A 23,016-nucleotide genomic window follows, 5' to 3' on the forward strand; every position below is an offset into this window, starting at 1 on the left:
TCCTCACAACAGCTCTAGTTTCTAGGTAAAGGAAACTGCAGAATAGGGAGGGTCAATGATTTTCCCAAGGTCACATTGGTAAAGTTAGGATTAGAATCTAGGCAGTCTTGATTAAAATTCTATATTAATAAACACTAGACTACCTGCTTTATGTTAGTAAATCCCCTTTAAGAGATGAGTAATCAAAATGGGAGATAAAACATAAATTGCCGAACCAGATGAAGCATGGAATTGCAGGTCTAATATTCATAGCCATGTGATCTTGTGCATATTACATAAGTTCCATGGCATTCTTTCTTCAAAATGGGAATAAAAATTCCTGTGTCCTAGGATTGTTGTGCAGTTTAATGTGATAACCTAAGTAAGTGTGACACATACACTATAAAGGGGTCCTACTCTTATGATGCATCATTGTTAACTATGTGGTACAGAAAGCAAATGCCATAAAGGAGACTGGAAGAATTACTGAGGAAATGCAGGTGAGTCATGGTGATAAGGAAAAGATTTATGCAAATAGATACACTCTAGATCTTTAACTCAAAGTTACAGAACTCTGGTTTCAGAGTGCCAATAGTTTCAAAAACAGTTCTCAGGATAAGGATCTCTGAATCCAACATTAGCCTCATAGACAAGAGGCTAAAGGAACCTCGCAGGACTCCATTTATGAAAAAGCTAACCAATACCAAACCTACCTTATAAGTAGTTAACAATTACAAAGCACCTAATAAGTTCCTGGTAAAGAGAGAAACCCCGATCTGATTGCGGAACTGGTGGAGAAATAAAGACAAATCAGCACTGAGTAAGCACTTGTGGAAGACCAATGATAAGAGGAAGCTACAGTGCTGAAGAGGAGGCTCTAACCAAGATTGAATCAGGAAAGCTTCTGATGTGACATGGCACTCTTATCTCATGAAGCCAGGTCAGGTAAAGCAGAAGGATATTTGCGACCAAAGAGCCTGTTTGTGTAGGTAAAGACTAGTATGATGCAGTTCCATGGTGCAGAAAAAAATGAAAGGTGGAGAGCTGCAGGAAAGGAGGCAAGTAAAAAGGTTAGAGGTCAGGAAAGAGGCCAAGTCATGGGAATCTCTCTTAGGTCTTGTGTTGGTAGCTGGCCTTGATCCTGAGCCACAGATCAATTAAATACTTATTTCAGATCTCACTGGTGTCTGTAGTGAGTATACTGCTTCCACTTGAAACATAAAATAGCTCTAGAAGAAATGGAAAGAATACTTTTCTTTTAGGCTCACCACCAAATTTTCTTTGGGTTCCAATTTTCTTTTAGAATACATCACAGGCATTTTACCATTAGTATAGTTTATCATCCTCTCATGATACTGTTCCCCTTTTTGGAATCTAACATCATTTTTTGTTTGTTTTTCTTCTAAATTCAAATCTGTTCAGCAAATGTTACCCTTCCATCCCTACTACAGTACCATAAAAATTTTGGTGTTTCCTGACTTGGACGGGATTCACAGGGCAATGACTACGATGTGAGATAACACTGCCAATGTGCAAGGCAAGGGAAGGGAGAGAAGATGATAACAAAAGGATATCACTGCACCTTTTTTCCTCAATTAACTTGAACTTCTAATAAAGCAGAAGTAATAGACATATTCCAGAACATGAATATTCCAATTCAAGTGCTACATTCTCTTGGTTTATGGTCTTTGTGGGTGGTGGGAGTCTGAATATCATTCTCACTCCATTTCCTTTTCCCCCCTTCTTTTTAATGAAGCAAGATAGTTTTTATTGAATAAAACTCCCATAGAAAAATGTGAAGGAAAAGAAAGAGAAGAATATGTGTTCAAGAGAGAACATAGGCTTCTCCAGAATGAAAAAAGCCACAAGCAAAGAGACAGGAGACAAGTGAGATATGTATTCAAGGGAGAACAAGGGTTTAAAGAGCAAGCCCCATTCTGACTGCAGTTTCACCAAAGGCTCAGCTTCTTCAGGGGCTGGGGGATAGCTATCCTTTATCATGAAGTCCCTAGAGATCACCAATCAGTAAGTGTTTAGTAAGTACTTATCAATTTGATCTATTTAATGCTCACAGCAATACTGAGAATTGTTCATCATTTTACTAGTGTAGGAACAGAGGCTCAGAGAGGTAATATGACTTGCTTAAGGTTATAAGGTTAATAATCTGTATGGTAAAAATAACAATAATTGCTATCATTTTTTCTTTTAAGGACGCTCACCCTCCATTTATTATTTCCAATTGTGTCTGCTACCATATTTTATTTATATATTGAGATGGAAAGGCTTTTTCTGCCTGAATGAAATTTGAAGTTTATTCTTGAGTTTTGGTCTGATTTTCCTTGTCAGGAATTCCAAAAGGCAATGAATAGCTAGGAAAGAAAGATCTGCCACACTGCAGAGAAGGGCATACTTTAGCAAAGTTTCCCCAGTAATCTCCCGTTCCCTCCCCAGTACCTATAGTAGGACTATCCAATCTCAATGTAATTCAATTTTCTTTATCAAATCCTACTATATGCCAGTCACTTTTCTTGGTACTTGTAAAAAAAAAATTACAAAGCACCAAAGTGTTTACACCTGCACTCCAGTTGTGATGAAATCGTGTCCTTACTTCAGGGACAGCTAATAAACCTTTAGGGGCAGAGACCAACTAAACCACTTTGCAGAGGAGCCCAAAACACTCAGTAGGTTCAATAATATGGTTTTTGTGGAACACTGCACAGATCTTTAAAATTCTGCCCCCAAATCAGACAGACCTTGATTCAAACTAAATCATAGTCTAATTAAGTAGTGGCTGCATAACTTTAATTCACGTTTTCAAAATATTAGCCCATTGATAAAAAATAGGAAAATTAACATTTAAACATTTAATTAAAAATTAAAATGTTTGTTTTCCTTGAAATAAGTTCTAAGTTTTAAAGAAATGGTGTGTGTAAGACACAGGCAAGACCTCAATAAATGAAAAATAATCTCATTATTTATAAGCTTTCCTTTAGGTCACTTAACCTTTTGTGTTATTTTGTGTTACTGCTATTTTGCAGCTCCAGGTAGGTAGCACAATGAAGGAATGAGGTTTTCCAGCTGATATTTTTGTTAATAGAGAGATCAATATATACCATAGATATCATTAATTGTCAAATATTTAAGATACAGTGTTACTCTTTAATTCAGAAGAAACTAGAGATCAGGCATTGCATAACACTGAAAAAAATTAACTGCTTTTACCCTCTGCACAGCACAGAATTCACTATTTCTATAATAGTGTTTCTTTAACTTTACTGCCATAACGCAACAACATGAAAAAATATCAAAAAGACAAATGGAACATACCAACTTCATTATCACAAACCTGAATACAGGTAAATGAAACCAAAGTTTCATGAAATGCCTTACTAAATAGCATTCACTGATATTTTATTATTTCACTCTATTTTAGCGTTCAAAAAATTTAATTTAGTTTTGGAGGCCACACCTGCAGAGCTTAGGCTTATTCCGGGCTTAGCACTCAGGGAACAGTCCTGGCAGTGCTCAGGGGACTACATGGGGTTCAGGGAATCAAACTCAGGTTGAGCATTAGCAAGGCAAACAATCTACATTCTGTGTTCTGCACTATCTCTCTGGCTTAGATTTAATTTTTTTAATTTTGGGCAAGATTCAGTAAAATACTTGTAGACAAACTAGAAACTAGTAATTTACTAATATTATTAACCTGTCTGTTGGGCTGGAAGGATAGCACAGTGGTAGGGTGTTCGCATTTCACTCAGCCGACCCTTGTTTGATTCTTCCGCCCCTCTCGGAGGGCCCAGCAAGCTACTGAGAGTATCTCACCCGCACGGCAGAGCCTGGCAAGCCACCATATTCAATATGCCAAAAACAGTAACAATAAGTCTCACGATGAGAGACGTTACTGGTGCCTGCTCAAACAAATCGATGAGCAATGGGATCACAGTGACAGTGACATTAACCTGTCTGTTAGGATATAGGTTAATTGAGCTCCCCATCAAATTATAAAGCTGTATTAATTCTACATTTAATATTAAGAAATTGAAACTCTGAAAGGTATGACTTAGACTAAACAGACTGTCACAAGTTAACGAAATATTTTAAATTTTTCCAACTCTGCAATTCAGACTCTTTAAAAATATAATTCAATAAACATTTATTGAAAATCATATGCTTGATGGGGAAGTAAGAGGACATGGTCTCTTCACTGCAGGACTCATAGACTACTCAAGGAGACAAGTATGCCTTGGAACATATGCTTGGAATTCTGAATGTGAAACTTATTTATCCTGGATAAAATAAGTTTATTCCCTTACCACTACCTTCTCTATGGCATGGATAATTCCATAAAACAAGCACCAGTACATATAAGTGAGACAATGCAGCATACTTTTCTAATCGCTCATTTCTTTACAATCTGACATCAAGCTGGTATTTTTCGTCCTACTGCTTTCTGGCTGTGACCCTAAGAGTAATCCTTAATATGACTTCACCAATGAGCACCATAACATCACACTATGACCAGAAGAATTCTTATAAAACTGATTTCCTCTAAATAACCAAGATGTAATTTAGAAGCAACTTTATAGTGACTTCAACTTCTGAGAAACCATGACTCAATAAAGACAGGTTCTGAAAAACAATCAATCACGAAACTACAGTCCTCTGACCTAAGACATTCCACAGCTATCAATTCAAATAACATCGAAAATATCCTAACTTTCCTACACTGTTTTACTTCTATCTTAACACATATTACTTGTCATTATGCTGTACCATATTACTTGTCATTCATTAAGCAAGTACTGTAAATCCTTATCTTCATGCTTTTACTCATACCCTTTATCCACCCTCTATCCAATGCAATCTCTTTCTGCCTCCCCCCTTTTTTTGCCTACTCAGTTTTCTAACTACAAATTATGAAAATTTCACCAGGAATCCTTGTCTTCTTCCCCAAGAATGAATAGCTCATTGCTCTGTACATTGCACCTACTCTACCAAGATAAATTCACATTATGCCTTAATTGTTCATAGTCATTCCAATAGATTATGTTCTAAGACCATGATATTCTAGGAGGCACATACAATGTGGTTTTTATGCAATAGGTAAGTAATTATATTTTCTGACTTCACGTGGAAAAAGCATGGTCTAGAAAAGGAATTGCTCCCCACCCTACCCAATGTAAACTTTGGTCAAAGAAGGTTTATATCCAAATACTCTGGAGTTAGGACTTCTAATGTAGTTAAACACATCCAAAAGGCAGCAGCTTTTCTCCATTTCTTATAGAAAAGACATTAAATACAAAAGCATTAAAGCGTTAAATAAACCAAACTGACAATATAGAACAAAAACTATATAATGTGCAACGAATATGAAAAATAACGTTCTGTGATCACAGATCCGTTTCAACACAACTGTAATGCAAACAATTTAAGTTCTAGAAATGCAAACTTGCTCCTTTGCTCTTGGGAAACTGACTCAACCTGATAACTCAACCTTAAATTCTGTTAAGACTATACTAAACGAAAGCCCATCTGTCCAAAATGTATTAACTGGAGACTGATTTAAGAATTTTATTTAATGCAGAGGGTAAAGGGAGAGTTACATAAAATCCAAGTATTGGCTTAAATACAAAGCAGTTTTTTTAAAATAATATGAACACTTATCAGCAAGAAAGTCCTAAGAAATTCCCACTATCTTCCTGCCCTTCTCATTTCACTCACCCAGTCATCTCTTTTTTGGTCCTTCTTTAACAGGAGTAGATTTTTCTTGTATCAACTATGAAGAGACATTTTCTATAAAACAATTTTGATGAAATCAAGCCTCTTCCTTCTACAGATACATTTGTTGCTTCTACAAACATATTCTAAAAATCAAATTCTTCCAGAGAACTTGCACATTACATACAAGGTTACTTACAAAATTCTTAGAGAAATCTTGCTGAGACCCTAAAAAAACCCACACAAAAAGAGAAAAATCTGGTTTACAATAAGGGCATTTTTTGGTCGGGGTGGCCTTCCAATTGGTACTCAGGAAACCCAGGAGTTACTCCCAGCAAGTCTTGGACAACTGGATCATATGGTTGAATGTTAGGGACAGAAGAAGTGGTGCTGATTGGACTATCAAGCATCTTGGTGGTACTTGGTGGCCGTTCAGGGGATGCAGGGATTTCACATAGGCCAGGCATGCACCATAAGGGTCTTTAACAGAGGCACAGAGGCTGGAAAGTATGGTACTGGGAATAAAACCAATTGCTTCGGCATACTTTTAAGAATTACATTGAAGAAACGAAAATACTTCATATATTTTCCATTATTATATGAGGTTGTATTTTAAATACAAGACACTAAAACAGTGTTCTAAAGTTATGTTTTACACTTACATCTTGAACTCTTTAGGGTCTACTCGTATTATTTCCTTATCTTTACCAGGATAATGAAATCCTGGGATCAGCAACAGGTCCCAATTTAAAAGTTTGTGAATTTATTTATTCATTTTGTTTTGGGGGCCACACCTGCTGATGCTCTGCACTAAGGAATTATTCTTGGACTGCTTGGAGGACCATATGGGATGCCAGGGATCAAACTCAGCTATTGTATGCAAGGGAAGTGTCCTACCTGCTGTACTATGGCTTGACCCACAGTTTGAGAATTTATAAATGTGTCTATTCATTATCCGGTTCAGAGCCTTGGGGAAAAACAGAGTAAAATTAGTCTTGGCCTAACACCAGTCCTAACACCACCCATTATCCCTTTCCAAGCATGTGTAATCAACAACTATGTCAAGACCTTTGAGATTATTTTCCTTTTTTGTTTTCTCTTTAAAATAGGAGGCTAATAAATTAAGGGTCAACATTCTGCTCACATCTTCCACATCTCTTCATTCAGTCAATCCGATTGCTCTAGAGCAGTTTGCACCGCCAAAACTATCCATCATCCTGCCTCTGCAAGCAGGACAAAAAAAATCTAATGGCAAGTTAGAAAAATCTCATTAAGGCACTTTTTGCTTTAATCTCTTTACTACTCCTTGGGAAAAGGAACTTCAAAACTCACCCTAGAGGTGAGACAAGAAGGCAGAGGGGGGGTGTTGGGTGGAGAAATCTAATTTGATAAAGGGAGAAATAGTTCTTAGATAAGTTGGTTGGTTCCTGGGTCAAAGTCAAATAGTTATAGGTTACACTACATACTAAGATACCCAAGATAAAATTCATGTTAATAAACTTCAACGCACTCTTATTTTCTTTCTTGTTGGCTTCTGAATTTTCTTTTAAATATTTTTCATTAAATTAAAAAATAACACAGCACTGGGGTCAAGGACAGAGTACAGGGTCATGTGTGCTACCCTGGTTTGATACCTGATACCACAGGATGCTCTAAGCACCTCTAAAGTGGCTCTGGGTATGCCCTGCACCACAGAACCCAAGCAGCATCACACCTTTGAACCCTAGCATTGAACTACCAGACTAGTTTTCTCTGTATCAGCAGCAGTGGCCCTCTAGACACTGAGTACAGCTTGGGAGCCCCCTAAAAACCAGCACTGACTGATTAAAATTAATTTCATATATACCTTTTTCTTTTTTAGTAACTCAATAACACATTAATTCTAATTCCAAAGAAAATTACGGATGAATCTTGCAACACCCTAAGAGAATGCAGAAAACTTAATCAAGTCACACCATTCTGGGGAAGAACAAAAGGCAAAAGGCTTGTCTAGAAAAACTGTGTATGTAACATCTCCATTCCCAGAGGTAAGGGCAAGAAATAAGACTGAGACAGAGGGTATCATGTGAGGGTCACTTCTTCCATGACATCTGTAAAGGAAAGAAAGAACGAAAAAGACCTAAATATCCTCTAACCATCTTTAATTTTCAGGGACTCAGTTTATTAGATACTTGGTTCTGTTTCTCATCAGATGCCCACAAGAACCCTGTAAGTCAGAAATAATAATTAACATTATTTTAAAAAAGAGGAAATTGAGGCTCAGAGAGCTGAAGTCTGTAGAAAGCTGAAGTCTGTAGGAAGCTGAAGGGTGTGTAGCCATGACCCTTAGTGTGCCCTGGGATGTACCACTACTGGTTTCTCAAGTAGTTTGTATGTTTTCCTAAGATGACAAATGAAAATCACTCAATTACAGGTGGAAAAGTCAGGAATCTAATTTAATCTTTAGAACTTTAAAGTTCTTTCCCTATCCTTGTCTCAAAAAAGAAAGAGCCATCTTTCCAAAGCCTTGCTTGAATAGGTACAGTAGGAGTCCAGAGGCAGACTTAGCATTCTGTGGCCTTGGAGTTCTGTGGACCACTAACAAAACCATTCTGGGAATAGTGATGTCTAGTAGAAACACATCTAAGTAGAAACACATCTAATTATTACATTGACTTGCACACATCTACATGTGTGCAAGTCAATGTAATATTTTTAGTCTCATCAGCACACTGGGTCCTAATCACAAAAACTAGAGGGGTTGGGGAAATGGCTCAATGGGATAGCATGCATGTTTTGATGTGGATGCTGTGGTTTCAATTCCCAGCACCAGTACCACATAGGTTCCCAAATACCCAGAGCAGGCAGGAGTCTCTGAGCACCACCAGGTGTGGTCCAGAACCTCAAACAAATAAACAATAAACAGGTTGATATCAAAATAGGAACTTCTCTACTACAAAAGTGATTAAAATATAATCAAGCTGAAAGCTATCTTCCTCCAAAGTCACCTAAAACAGAGGAACTCAAAAATAAAACCAATTTACATATTTTAGCCCAAATTAAAAAGTAAAAGCTACAGATGTCCTTTAAATAATCTGAATCACAAATGCACATTTACTATAAAGCTTCCTTTGGGGAATGGTTACTATGAGGTCAACTTTCCCAATATTATTCATAAATATCACTTTGTTTTGATGTTACAGTAAGAATCTGGACTTTCGGGAATTGTACTGTCTGTACTCAGTACATCAACAGAGATAATTAATATTGAAGATGTGTATAATATCCAGAATTTTTAGATATGTGGTTGGCCGCCTTACAAAAAGTAACAGAAGAAAGGATGAGTCAAATCTGGTCAAAAATCACAAATTGCAAGGACTTAGTCGTTTACTCCATTTTAAGTGAGCACTTTCCTAATGAAAGTTTCATTAGTAAAGATTGCAAGTTCTCAGGCTTTCCACTACAGACTTTTTAAATAGCACTTAAAGCTAAAGTTTATCATTAACACAGTATTTACTATGTCTACATTTCAAAGGAACACTTGGAAAAAAAGTCCAACTCAGCCCTGTTATTTTTAACGTACAAATTAGAAAGCCCAACTCTAAAGAGTTTAGTTTGTCATCTTAGGAAAATATACAAACAACTTGAGACACCATTAGTGGTACATCCCAGGGAATACTATGGTCATGGCTACTCTCTCTCTCTCTCTCTCTCTCTCTCTCTCTCTCTCTCTCTCTCTCTCTCTCCCCCGCCCCAACCCCCACATACACATGCATGTGCAGCAGTTCTATAGTATCAGAGTACATATGACAAAGTAGCTCTGTGATTTCTGACCCACTAGTCAGCACACTTCCAATCTGCATAGGAAAATGTGAAGAGGGGCATCTTCGCTGACCCTTACTGGAGAAGAGAGAAATAGTAAAAATATTTAAAGAGTCATCATTGTCAGAAGCAAGGCATTCATACTTCTGTAAAATTAACAAGCTCCATGGGTGGTCGATAGACAATTTCCTTCCAGTTGCCCAAATCTTACGTTTTTCTGAGAGCAGACATCTGGATGTATGGAATTTTACAAACAAAAATGACCAAGAGATCTTTCATTTCTATCTTCTTGGTTATGCCTAGACTTTTACAAATACAAGAGAAAAACATCTATGCACTTGAATGTTCCAACACATCTTTACACATAATTTGACATGAGTCTTATTGTGTAACACCCAACTTGAACACTCTTAGTTTTATACTCAGTTATAGGGATTTAACCTCAAATTATGTCTTTTTTCATCAGTGTCAGAAGAAAAGGAAGTGGTGGCCTTGAATTTCACATTTCAAACAAATTCACTTAGTAAATCCTCAGCAATGTTTTCATCCAACTATGATCGATAAGCTAGTCAGTTTTGGAGGGTGATACCTTGTGATACTCAGTAATCACTCTTGGTAGTGCTCAGGGGACCATATACAATATCGAGGATTGAACATGGTTTGGCAGTGTGCGAAGCACAATAGGCTAGTCTTCACTGTGAACACTGTTGGCAAAACAATTTATATTACTAGTTTTTAGACAATATAGGGCGACAAATTCATAGGACCAGCAGAAGTAGATTCAATGCTACAAAGGGAAAACATAGAAAACTTCAATGCTGAAGTGTGTTTTTCAGATTTTGTCATTTTTGGCTAGAGTTGTTTATAGGATAATACTGAAAAGCAAACTATACTTCTAGAAAAAAATATTTACAAATTTAATGTTACAGTTGTAAAACAAGCAAGTTAAAATTGAACTTGAATCTAAATGTTATTTTTGCAACCAAGAATCCAAAGGAAATTAATTTCAGCTCAAACCTATGACTTGTAATATTTTCCATTAAAAAAATCATGTGGGACCAGAGTAATAGTAGAGTAAGCAGGGTATTTGCCTTGCAGACAGCCAACTCAGGTTCCATCCCTGATACCATATATACTCCCCCACCCAAGCCCCTCTAAGGTGTGATCTCTGAACACAGAGCTAGAGTAAACCCTGAACAAAGCCATTTGTACCCCCCCCCAAAAAAACAAATTACACACACATAAAAATCACATATATTGATTTTGCATTTTACTTTGCAGTTATATATGTCTTTCCCCGAACCAACACAAAAATAAAAAAGCAGATACAACAATTACACTGACCTTATTTTCTTAACATTTTCATTACTTTATCAGTCAAAATTTATTTAAGAATTTCTTTATACATTTCTTGATCCTTGTAGTGGGGTAATATTGAGAGGGAATGTTTTCTGCTGCTAAACCCAACAAGGATCTGAATAATGATCTTCTCCAAAGCAAAAATACGCAGTACGAAAATGGCCCAGCGAAAGGCAAAATATTACTAATAGGGGGAGAGCATACGGAGAAAAATGTATCTGCATATAGATATGCATAAGAGCGTGAAAGAGAGAGTGAGAGAGGACACTAGCCTACTAAGTACAGGACACAGTATAAGTCATTTCTTAATGGATGTACAAGAAACAGCATAAATGGTACCATTAAGCAAAATGGATGTGAATATCCAAAGCAAACGGCTGACTGACTGCTTCTTGCTCTTTTGTAACAATTCCATTTCCAAAGTGCTTGATTCCTAACACTGATGCTTTACAGCTATTGTGAACACACTGTCTGAATACTTAATGAAGTAAACAACAAACAAAATGGCTCATCTTTGGTGCCCCCAGCAAGCTTCCCAAACTGGATATAATTAAAGGTGTGAACAAGCAAGCAAGGAAGTAATGAACCTGCAAAGTCAAGGTTCTGAGAAATTATCGGGCATCCCGCACTGCACCAGCTCAAATTTATCACTCATTATCTCTTATGCCAGCAAGGTGTAGATCCACATGTTGGTATCCCTCTCAACTCTTGTCCTGCAGCCATTTCTCTTTTTCCATTTCTAGATGGCTAATTTATGACAATTACTGCTGTAGCACTTCCACACACCCACAGATCACCTTTATTTTTACTGTTAGAAAACTGCTGACCTATAAAAGCCCTCTACCCTTAAAATATGCTGAGATTGAAAAAACAATTCAACAATGCTCCTAAAACACACACACACACACACACACACACACACACACACACACACAGAGCAAGGCGTACTAACAGTACCACATATCTCCTCCTTTTATCCAGTGTTTAAAAGCTCCTGAAGAAAACCCTCCTTATGCACACACTTACACACACACACACACTCACATGTGTGCACACACATGCACACACACATTAATCCACCATGGATTGAAAGGACATGTATATGCCCGCATATGCGCGCGTGCAGAATACACACACACACACACACACACACACACACACACACACGCGCGCGCGCGCGCGCATACACACAGTAATTTGAATACAATCTATAGTCTGAAAGGACATTTTTTAGCTCACAAATTTAGTTACTAGTGGAAGTCCACAAAGTAGCCCAATTTGGTTTACTTTTCACTTTTAAATGCACATATACTTACAAGTGTACATACATATGTGGTAATGCCAAGTAAGGAAAGCCTAATATAGGTGTAGGCTTCCATAATATGCATAATATGCACTAATACACATGTACACATGCAATTTTCCTCTCTCACAAATACAAACTTACCACATATTTATCAAATGGGTGGTAGGCAAAAAAGTTGACTACATTTTCAAAAAGGGAATTTGCCAATGCTATATTATATGGTCCATCAACTGGAAAACAATAAGAAAAAAAGCTCTGAGAATGTTTATATCCTTTTGCAACCCCCCAAATTCTTAATGACATTGGAAAAAAATACTGCATTGCAGCATTTTCCAGCACATAATCATTTATCTAAAATTCGCTGGCCAGTTCACCAACAAATGTACATATTAGGTGTTCAAGCATATAAATTAAGTGTCTGATGGCCACAGATCATTGGAATTGATGAACAAATTCATGAAACTCAAAGTATTTCTGTCCATGTACAGTGACCTCTATCAAGACCGCCATTCCTTACTCGCTATACACACAGATAATTTGCTTCCTTTTTTTTTTTTAAAAAAAAGGTATTAAGATGCCAAAGGTTAATTGAAGCAGATTATCTCCTCATATAGGGAATAGCATTTGGTCCACATATAGGAAATGAAACCATCCACAATAAGTGCAAAAAAGAAAAAGGAATGAAGTTAAAGAAAAATACTTGCCCTATAGAAGCCCTTTCATTGTTCATGGTAAATCTTATTTGAGAAAAATCAACCTGATTCAATTATAATTTTTAAAGAAATACTGAACACATATAAAAAGCACAATTCATGCCATAATTCTGAGATTCAAAATTTCAAATAGGTTATTCCCAATAGAAACAACAAATTTAAAGTAAAGTCTAACATGTCCCAAACCCTATTTCAAACTGAATTTAGAACTCAAGCACAAAATTGTAACTCATTTTCTTTCTTTTTTGGTTACAAAAATATTCTTTTGTTACCTCACACAAATTTGGTCTTCCTCTGGTAACAAAATTCTTGAATATTCAAAGGACCAAAGAAGGGCTATAGAGAAAGAAAAAAGTTTTAAGGCTGTGGAAAACTATCAGACAGAAGCAAGCTCATCTTTACTGGTCAGGATGATGGCTTGAATGAATGTCAGGAATGAATGGGACGAAGATCATAAATGAATGGCTATGTTGTTTGTTGGGTTTTTTTTTAGATGAGATATTAAAATCTCTGTAAATCAAGGATTGTCCAGACAATTTTCAGCCATTTTACCACCTATATTCACTTTGCCTTTTCAAAATTTTAAATACTAAATGACTTATCATCTTATTACAAGGAGATACATAAACATTTTTGATCATTAAAACTCTGATGTGGTCGTGTTCCTTTTTTTTCCAGAAATATTTCCAATCAGATTTTTCTTTCTTAATAAATGTACGCTCAGCCTCATGCTTCCATAAAGGTATACCTCCGTGAGCAGGTGTAAGAGATTTTAATATTGCTTAAGACAAAGCAGTCAGAAAGGTCAGTAGTAGAATCACATTTTTTTTTTATAACCCAAGTCAAAGTGACAGTTCTTATGGAAATTACTTTCCCCAGCTGAAAAAAAAGGGAGGGTGGAAAATAGTTGGGGGAGATGGAAAAACTACAATAGTGATAATCAAAAATAAATCTATTTTTAATAATGACATATTAATGCACATGTATAAATGTTTATTTATACTTAAGAGCAATCTTTTAAATACTTTCCCGATAAGAAGACAAAGATGAAATTCTATAAGAAAAAAATAGGGGCATGTGTGCAAAGATTTACCATAAAGAGTTAAAATTAAGAGCATTTTCATCAAAACTATTATATTTCCTAATCTTATACACAGTTCAGTATTTTTAATATTATCATTTTGGGGCTTAAAATCAGCTATTTGATCATGTATTTGTGTCTGAGCAGGAGACAGTTGCAGATTGTCCTTACAGTTGTTTTTACTCTACCTCCTATTCACCTAAGTACTATACCATTTGGTCCTTCAGGTACCGCCTTCATGAAAAAGACTGTGAGCAAAGCTCACTCAGGGAGGAACAGTGAGAAATTCCTGTCACCTAGTGCAGGCACGGGTCCCAGATGTTCAGAGACACTAAGGAAAAAATATCAGCTTTTCAGTCAATTTATGCCAAGACCAGAGCAGGACCAAGTGTCAAATGGCAGGCAGTGTTTGCAAGGGTGTACACCACCCGCTGGATCCTGTCACTGGAAGTATGGAGAGGGAATGAAGCAAAAGGATAGAACAGTTTCTCATTTATTTTTTTTACAAAGTAATTCCTACTTGGGATATAAGATGAGAGATACAATAAACTCCCCGGAACTGTAGTATCAACATCTGATTCAGTGCAAATACCAGTATCACCTAGCACGAAATCATTGCTTAGGGTAAATCTATTCTACCTAATTTGTCCAATGGATATTTGCTGAAAATTTCTAAGAAATCATTTACAGAACCTATCAACTGTAGGAGTTCACTATTATGCTTCCATCAACTTCATTCAATATAATTTACATTTTTTTTCAAATGGCCTCACAGGATTCCTTGCAATTTTTCACACGTACAATTTCACAGCAGGGAAGGGGGGGCAGAGAGAGAAAGAGAGAGAAAGAGAGAGAGAGAGAGAGAGAGAGAGAGAGAGAGAGAGATTTCCTATCCTCCCTTCCCCCTCCTCTGTTTTCTAAATTTAAAAAAGCCAAAAAATAACCCACAAAAAAGAGAAAACAAGGGAAACAGAACAGATGCTTAAAAATAGATTTCTAAAAATCACTGCAAATCAGAGTTAGAAATGTAATTAACACCTATTTATAAAGAATAATTAAAGTTGGGCTAGCCACAAAGAACAGCAAAGATAATCGAGGTCCTGTTCCTGTTCCACCCCCCCTCTTTTTTTTTTACACTGTTTGCAGTGTGTTCTCATGATAGCCACCTGCTCCCTACTCGGCTTTTCCTCTGTTCGTTTCCCCGGCAACCTTTCATTGGGTTTTCCTCCCAGCTATCGCTTTCAGTTGGGCTGCTCGGTCTAATCTTATTTGTTTTACACCCATCAAAACAAGCAGCCAGACAAAGGCAATCCTCTAAGAATGGGAAAAAGACCATAGCTTTGTTATAACATCTATGCAAAGCAAAAAGTCCTCCCAGGCTTTTCTAGGGAAAGATAAGTGAGATGGATATGAATTTAGACCCTCCCCCCCCAACACACACACACACACACACACACACACACACACACACACACACACACACACACACCACAAGCTGTGTAACCTAAGAAAGCTATTGCTGGTAAAAATTCAAAGTGGGCACTCGTGGCATCAGATCGTTCCATTTTGTGCCATATCTTTAGGGTCACCGTCAGGCAGCAGGAGCGGCACTCAAGGAGTTTCCCTACTTCCTCCTCTATCCCACTCCCCCCCCCCCCCCCAAAGATGATGCTAAAAATAGGTTTACTACTTTGGCAGAAAGGTTTTCCACTTTCCTTTCCACATCCAAAAGTCCTGTTTCACAATCGCATCTGCTGATATTAAATCTCACCTTCTCCACCCCTCTTTCCCACCCTTCCCCATCACTCCTAGAACGAGACCGAAAAGAAATGTGCCTTTAACTTGAACAGTGGTATAATTCTTCTGAAGGCTCACGGAGGCTGTGGACACGCCAGCCAACAGCAATGGTGACATTATGATTGTCAAAAAAAGACACCAACCTTGCTTGACAAAAATATATTCAATGGAAAAGACAGTGTGTGTGCCTTGTGTGCATGCAGTGCCATTATACTTGGGAGATGGATTCTGGCTCTCAGAAAAGAGAAATACTAATACACAAACGATCTGTACAGTGGTTTATAATACACAGTCTAACACACACACACACACACACACACACACACACGGCTGAAATCTCCAAGCTGTCTTCCTCTTTCACTTACCATCTTCAAGCCATTCCACTCCATCTGTGATCAGAAGAAGATGGACCCTCACACAGTGTGTCAAAAGCGGAAAGGAACGTTATGTAAAAGCTGACATTCCTTCTTACAGAGCTGCTGCCCAGAGAAGGAAGCAACAACTCAACACGCCAGGCACCGCTACACATACAAGCCGCCTCCTCTTTTTTATGAGGTCATGACAGGAAACTCTTTAAAATACAAGATGCAGCATTTACTGAAGCCCAAATAAATCATTCTCTTTGCCGTTTTGACTGCGCAGCCCCCCCAAACACAACTGCCCATCTCAACGTTCAGTATCCAGGAGCTGCCTCTTGAGGTTTAAATTTCCAGCACGGAAATGGAGAGATTCCTAACCCCGATACATACACCCACAACCCCACAAAATCCAGGCAAACAGACAAACCCCCTTTTCCTGACAAAAAGAAAACCCTTCTTTTGCCATTATGGTTTCATGTAATATAACCTCTTTCAACAAACCAGCAATTATTTCAGCCCACCTCCCCCACCCCACCACCACCCCTGCCTTTATGTTGAAGGGAAAATTGACAATGACCGTTTAAAAATGACAATCTACTCCCCCACTGCTTTTCAATAAAAGGACCTACCCACACTCTCTACACAAAAGAGATAGTAAATGTAGAAACCAAACAGCGGCAGAGAACTAAACTCTTGTGCAAGCATAAGACTGGACAAGGTGTAGATGCTTTTCTTCCCTCCAGCAACACAAACAACAGATTATAAATCTAGTCATACCTACCATAACCATTCTTATTGGCAAATATTGGGTCTCGCAGGGCTTCGACTCTTCTTTAAAAATTTGCAAAGGTTTCAGAATATATATTTAAAAGGACTACTATTGTTATATATATTTAAGGATCCACAAAACACAGTGTGGACGATTGTAAAGCAAATCTATTATTTCAGAGGGGGGCCTGGGGGGAAAGAAAGAAAAAAAAAAGGAAAGAAAAGGAGCAGTGAGCTGAAACCCCGATTCTAGGATGTAGATAAGAACAACTGAACAGAGCCTTGCTGAAATTGGCTCGAAGCTTCCCCTTTTTACATCCATTTATGGGACCATCTGTCAGCAGAAGCCAGGACCTGATTGGCTGGGGAAACGACGGGAGGCGTTGCAACATCAGGTGCTATTTAAATTAGCTACTGCCAGATTGACGATGTTAATGATTTGGTGACCTCTACAACAACAGAGACCAGATTTCTGAACTGCTTCTTGTGTCTGGTAATTAAGGCCAGGCTGAAGCAACAACAGCCATACTTGTATTTTTACCTTTTCCCTCCTCCTAACTCTAAAGTACTGTAACAACTGCAGGTCACCAGAAGCTAGCAAACCTTTGCAGTGGGAGGGTCCTCCTTTTCCCCTGTCCGGAGGGTCACACCCCCACCACTACCCCCACCCTTCTCCTGGAGGGCTTTTCCCCTACAGAATATTTTCAACCACCTTATCTTTCTCGACAGTTGCTTTCTAGCTAAATGCATATTTAATGATCTGCCTCTAGGCTTTAAGATGCAACAAAAGCACTTTAATGTGCTAATATGTCTACATTTTAACTTTCTTATTTCCCACTATTGCTGATTTTCACTAAGTGATGCACCTTTGAAGTTAACATGGCCAGAGTTTGAAAAAAAAAAAAAGTCAGTCTGAAATTGTGCTTTCTCTGTGAACTAGGTTCATAAAGTTTGCTTCAGAAAACTATTTCCTAATAAACAAAAAAGGAAAAAAAGCTGAAGGGAGGAGGGGGCAGCTGTCAGCCTTTACCTTTCTGCCTTCTGTCTGAGCTTTTCAAAACAGAGAATGATGAATGATTTATTTAAATGAATTTATTTCTCAACTTGGATAGGAGCATGATCTGAATTTTTAAAAAACCACTAAAGCACATTCTCTCTTCGCTTCCTCTTCTGCTAATAGAGAAAGGTAAAAGATGCTTTTGACAACTGCCTCATTTCGTAACTGGTGGAGAGTGCTCATCTTTCTTAACGGAACGTATGATTTTGTTTCCCTCCTTCAGAGGTTGTTTTTTCTCTTTTGCCTCTTGAAAGACCTTCAGAGAGACCTTAAGCAAGAGAGAATGATGTGTACAGTTTATCTACCTATACGTTTTATAACATCTACATTACTACGATTCTACAGTACCGTTTTTTGTTTGGGTTTGAGTTTTTAAGTGTCTCACTTAAGGATTTTATGCTGTACTTCAATCAGAAAGACTAATTTACCACCATTTATTCAGTTTATAATTTAATTGATTTGTCTTTTAATAAACACATGAAAGTAATAAATTTTACCGAAGACATAATTCAACGTACTTTTAAATCTTTGGCTGAAGTTGATAGTGAGAGACTGCTGGGCAGAGTAGAAATGATGGCCGAAAATGATGCTATACCCTGGGCTTCAAAGTCCACAAATGTAAGGGACTCTGAAAAATTATTACAAGATAACCCTTACATTAAAATATTTAAAGTGTCTCCAAGCTACTATTCATGAATACACACATAATAAATACACATATAAATACATATTCTTAAAAATACAGCCACATTACAAAACAATGTGTTGAATACGCGATGTGAATTAGATTTGACTATAAGTAAATTCAGCTATTAGAAATTAAAATGTATGAATGAAAAAGATGGACATATTAAAACTGTAATCTTTTTAAGTTAAACAGTACTGAATTAAACAAACTTTAAAAACAATTTCTTTAGCAAATCTATAGAGTCCTGAGTCATTACAGTTCTACTGTTGACTTCTGTACTAAAGATGAACCACAGATTAAGTGGAGCTCAACATACATGACGCAGGGCAAAGACAGGTGCCCCAAATCAACAGCAGAAACTCTGAGTGCAAGCTCGCCGACATCAAAATGTTGTGAAAAGTAAACAAGAGCATAATGCTGACAAACACACAAATAAAAACTGCTGGCTTGGAGCAAAATATTTACTTTGTATTTCTCTAGAGGTTATAAAAGAAGGAATTTATTAAAATCCTTTTCTCTTATTCATACTAATCTCAGCACACTTAGTGAACCACAAATTAATAGCAGGTATATCAAAAGATACTCTGGCCACTTTTCCAAAATATTAACTCTACATTACCATACAATTAGACTGGTTTTACTAGGCTAAAAGAAATCCATGCACTTTGTATATTGATCACTTATCCAAAAACCTCTACTCTAAAGTCTTTCAACAGAATCCTCAAACAAATGAACAAATGTCCTCAGAGGCCTTTTCTCCAAAGACAAAGGCAGAATCCTATTGTTGGGAAAAGTCAACCTTATTATTGCATTTCCAATAGTACCATTCATCTTTCAGAGTGAGGGGCTGACCGCTACATCAGTGGTGTGACATTTGTAAAGCAACAGATTCTCAATATATTATCTCAAGAATCCGGCAGGCGAGTCTCCCAGTCATGCATGATTTTTTTTTTTTTCCGCCACAATCCTTTACCACCACAGAAAGAAACTTGTCTCACTCTAGCAGCTAAGGCAACCTAAAAATGATATCCCAGAGCGGTGGGGCTGCCAGCGCCGCTGCATCCCTCTTACCATAAATGAGCAGTTTCTTGACTCATTAATAACAATTTCCCTTAAAAGAAGTAATCTCATATCAGTCAGCCCCTCGCCACCATGCACACATCTCAAAGGTTGCAGATATCTCAGCATCCGTCGCCGGCAGCCAGCTTTCCCACACAGAGTCCAGATGGACTGTACCAGAAGCCAATTCAGCGTTAATAACTACCTACTCCGCGCAGTGGAGAAGCCTTACGTGGCACAATGGGCTAGGAAACAGCAGCCGGCTGAAAGTGCAAATAAAAAGACAACCAAATTCTGCAAAAGCACCGAAAGAAAGAAACAGAAATGGAAGCGTGAATTGTATTTCCTTGACTTCCATGAGAAAAAAAAAAGAAGAAGAAGAAAAAGAAGAAAAAGAAGAAGAAGAAAAAAAGAATCCTTCATAAACATAGGGGGAGGGGGGAGATGGGGAGGGGGGGAAAACAGATGCTGCCCAGAAAAAAGTGACAAAATATTACCTCATTATTTAACAAAGCAGCATTAAGCGTCCTGCTGATTTCAAACATCTTGCCACAGATTTTGTTTTAAGAGAAACAGATAGAATCCTTTGCAAAGCACTCCGTCTGCAAAGGGTTCTTCAATTTTCTTGCACGCCACGGAACAGTCAATATATTATTTCCCTAGAGTTCGCACATTAAAACCTCTAGTCAGTGAGCTGAATTTTCCCCTTATCTCCCACACAGTAGACTCCTGTTATATGTACTGCTCTCTTTGCAAAAGCAGCCTGCCCCAAACATGGCTGGTGTTTAAACTACTCTTTAAAGTAACAGTTCACTATACAACCACCAGGTGGGTAGAGTGCACACATTCAAACGAACCATCTTAAAAGATTGTGTGTTGTTTTTTCCTTCCCTTCCCTCTTGGAATAGCTTTTGGGTTGTAGAATGTGACACAAGAATCGCCAGCATCCTAGCAGGTACTTTGAATTGTACCTTGCGTATCTTGTCAAAATAAATAAATAAAATTCCTCCTCCTGACATAGAGCAAGGAAACAAAATAAAACAACATAACCATTTCTAACAAGGACTGTGAAGGATAAAACACAAACAAGCTTTGTTTCATTCATCAAAGGATGAACAAGACAAATCCAATCAAAACAGAGGAGGGGGAAAAACAAAAACTCCATGGAAATATTTTCCTTTGCAAAAGAGAAAAATATGAACACACCTAACACAAACCCAATTAGAAAGTGTGCAAATGGATAAAACATGTACAAAATACAGGCAAGAGTTTAAGGGTACAACTTTCTTTCTGAGTTAACTATTAGGTTTTTTTTTTTAAAAAAAATATAAACAACAGAAAATAGCCCAAACTTTAAAAATGTTGAAAAAAGTCAAAAATATCTTCTTTAGAAATACAGTTATGTGAATAAACAACCACAAGAGCAAACCAATCACATCTTTTTCTGGAGTGTCATTCTATTTCCCTAAGGTCTGTATTGAAGTAGAAAATGCCTGTCCCTATACTACTTCAAGAGTATACTTAAATTACCATCTCCTTTGTACAACTGTGTTCCAATTAATCTGCCTTTCTTCCAGGATATCCCAAGCTGAAAGTTCCAAATGACATAGGTGAGGGGGGGGCAGTTTTCAGGGTGAGAGAATGTTAAAATAATAAAGAACAATCCTGGAGAAAAATAAGTCTCTCTCTTATATTATTATGTGGCCTGATTTTAAGAAGGATTTTATTTACAGAGCTTTCATGCACCGGTCTATGTTACTTCGTATCTAAAAGAGAAACCAACATACACAGTTACCTGGTATTTTTTTTTCTTGGCTGGACAAAATTTTAAACCTGGAACTCCCACATCCTCTTGCAAATACAATGTCAATAGTAGTATTTTTATAGCCAATCTAGGCAACATTTAGCCACACACAGCAGTGACTGTCTCCTTCATCTTTAAGTCAGGGCTGCATCACTTAATACCATTTAACCTCCTAGAATATATTAGATTTCAAGTGACAATTTTTAACTGGGGAGTGAGAAGGAGGAGTTGCTCTCATCAAATTCTGGTTGTATGAAATAAGCTAATTTGTACACTCACCATATGTCTTAAACACTAATTAAAAAATGTCACTTTCTTCAAACATTAAAATGTAATCAGCCTAGTAAATAAAATATTCTCGAGTTTTCTTGCCTTGGTGATAATTTAAAGAGTGTTTATCTCAAGGTAACCTCTCTATTTTGATTACCAAGGAAGGCTTTTGATTTTAAAAGGGATAAAAGAAGATATTGGGGGCTGGAGTAGTGAGGGAGAAAACCACAACTGTATGTAGCTGCACAAAGGAAAATAAGATGAAGCAGGTTTTTAAGGACCCATAGTCTTGTTACCCTAAGGCAAATCCAGCCAATCAATACCACCCATTGACGGCCTACCATCTGCCATGCTACCCAGCGATGTGGCTAAACAGACCTGGTCCATATGACCGTAGCCAGCTCATTTTCAGTCGATTAGGGCATTTCCAGAGCATTCACGTGCAATAGCACAAAACCTCAAGTCAGACTGAGCCTCTCTCTTCACACCAGTCCCTCTGAACACAGCTGCAGACCGCAGACCTTTTCCTCCAATTCCGGGTGTCTGGATTACCCTTCTTGCCCCTTAATTGAATTAGCAAAGTCAGGTGGTAAGGTAGAGTGCACAGATACTTAAACACACACACACACACACACACACACACACATGCAGATAATTGCAACCCCTTTTTCACTGTCATGCAGGAATCGGGAATTCCATGTGCTCTGCCCTAATATGATTATGACACACCATTTAAATAGTATCATCAGTGACTATGACCTGACATTTTCTTATGGTTCAATTTCTTTTTATCCTCCTGCTTTCCCTTGAAAAATAAATGTAAACAGCTGACATTTCTTCCTTTAGTGAAAATACGATCAGTATCCAGACAAAGGCATTCTCTATTTGAGGACTTAAAAAAGTATTTAAAACCTAATTTTCAACTGATGAATTGTGTTGATTTTTCTTCCCCTCACTCTCTGCAGAAACATTAAGTAAAATTTTATAGAAACATGCAAACATACCATAGAGGCAGCAAAGATACACCAGACTGACACAGAGACTAATAGAAGGACAGGAAATCACTGTCCCTGTTCATTAGAGAAATATAACCTGACCTTGTGATGCCTTTCTCTTTCCTAAGTAATTTCATCTAATGGATATTGTGAAAAAGAGCAAGAATACTGGGGCGGGGAGCAGGGTGGGGCATGGGGTGGAGGGGGTTCTGGAATGTAGCGTACCCTTAAATTTCCAAGAGTGTAGATAAATTAACCT

At 37.6% G+C, this 23,016-nt stretch overlaps 1 protein-coding gene across 10 annotated transcripts in view; it reads right to left on the reverse strand.

Annotated features, from left to right (window-relative positions):
• Positions 1-23,016, reverse strand: part of ELAVL4 (ELAV like RNA binding protein 4) — a 177,026-nt gene that overhangs the window by 83,981 nt on the left and 70,029 nt on the right. For 4 of the 10 annotated variants that reach the window (XM_055138706.1, XM_055138704.1, XM_004607146.3 and 1 more), the window contains exon 1: positions 19,701-19,854. The exons of 1 other annotated variant lie outside the window; for it this stretch is intronic. In XM_055138706.1, the coding sequence (XP_054994681.1) occupies positions 19,701-19,817 (117 nt within the window). In that variant the 5' untranslated portion in view covers positions 19,818-19,854. Of the gene's footprint in view, positions 1-13,151; positions 13,216-16,122; positions 16,442-16,897; positions 17,181-19,700; positions 19,855-20,185; positions 20,395-23,016 lie in introns of those variants that run through there. 5 more of the 10 variants (XM_055138709.1, XM_055138710.1, XM_055138705.1 and 2 more) reach the window with 5 other exon arrangements.

Source organism: Sorex araneus, chromosome 5 (genome assembly GCF_027595985.1).
Source record: "Sorex araneus isolate mSorAra2 chromosome 5, mSorAra2.pri, whole genome shotgun sequence".
Taxonomy (NCBI): domain Eukaryota; kingdom Metazoa; phylum Chordata; class Mammalia; order Eulipotyphla; family Soricidae; genus Sorex; species Sorex araneus.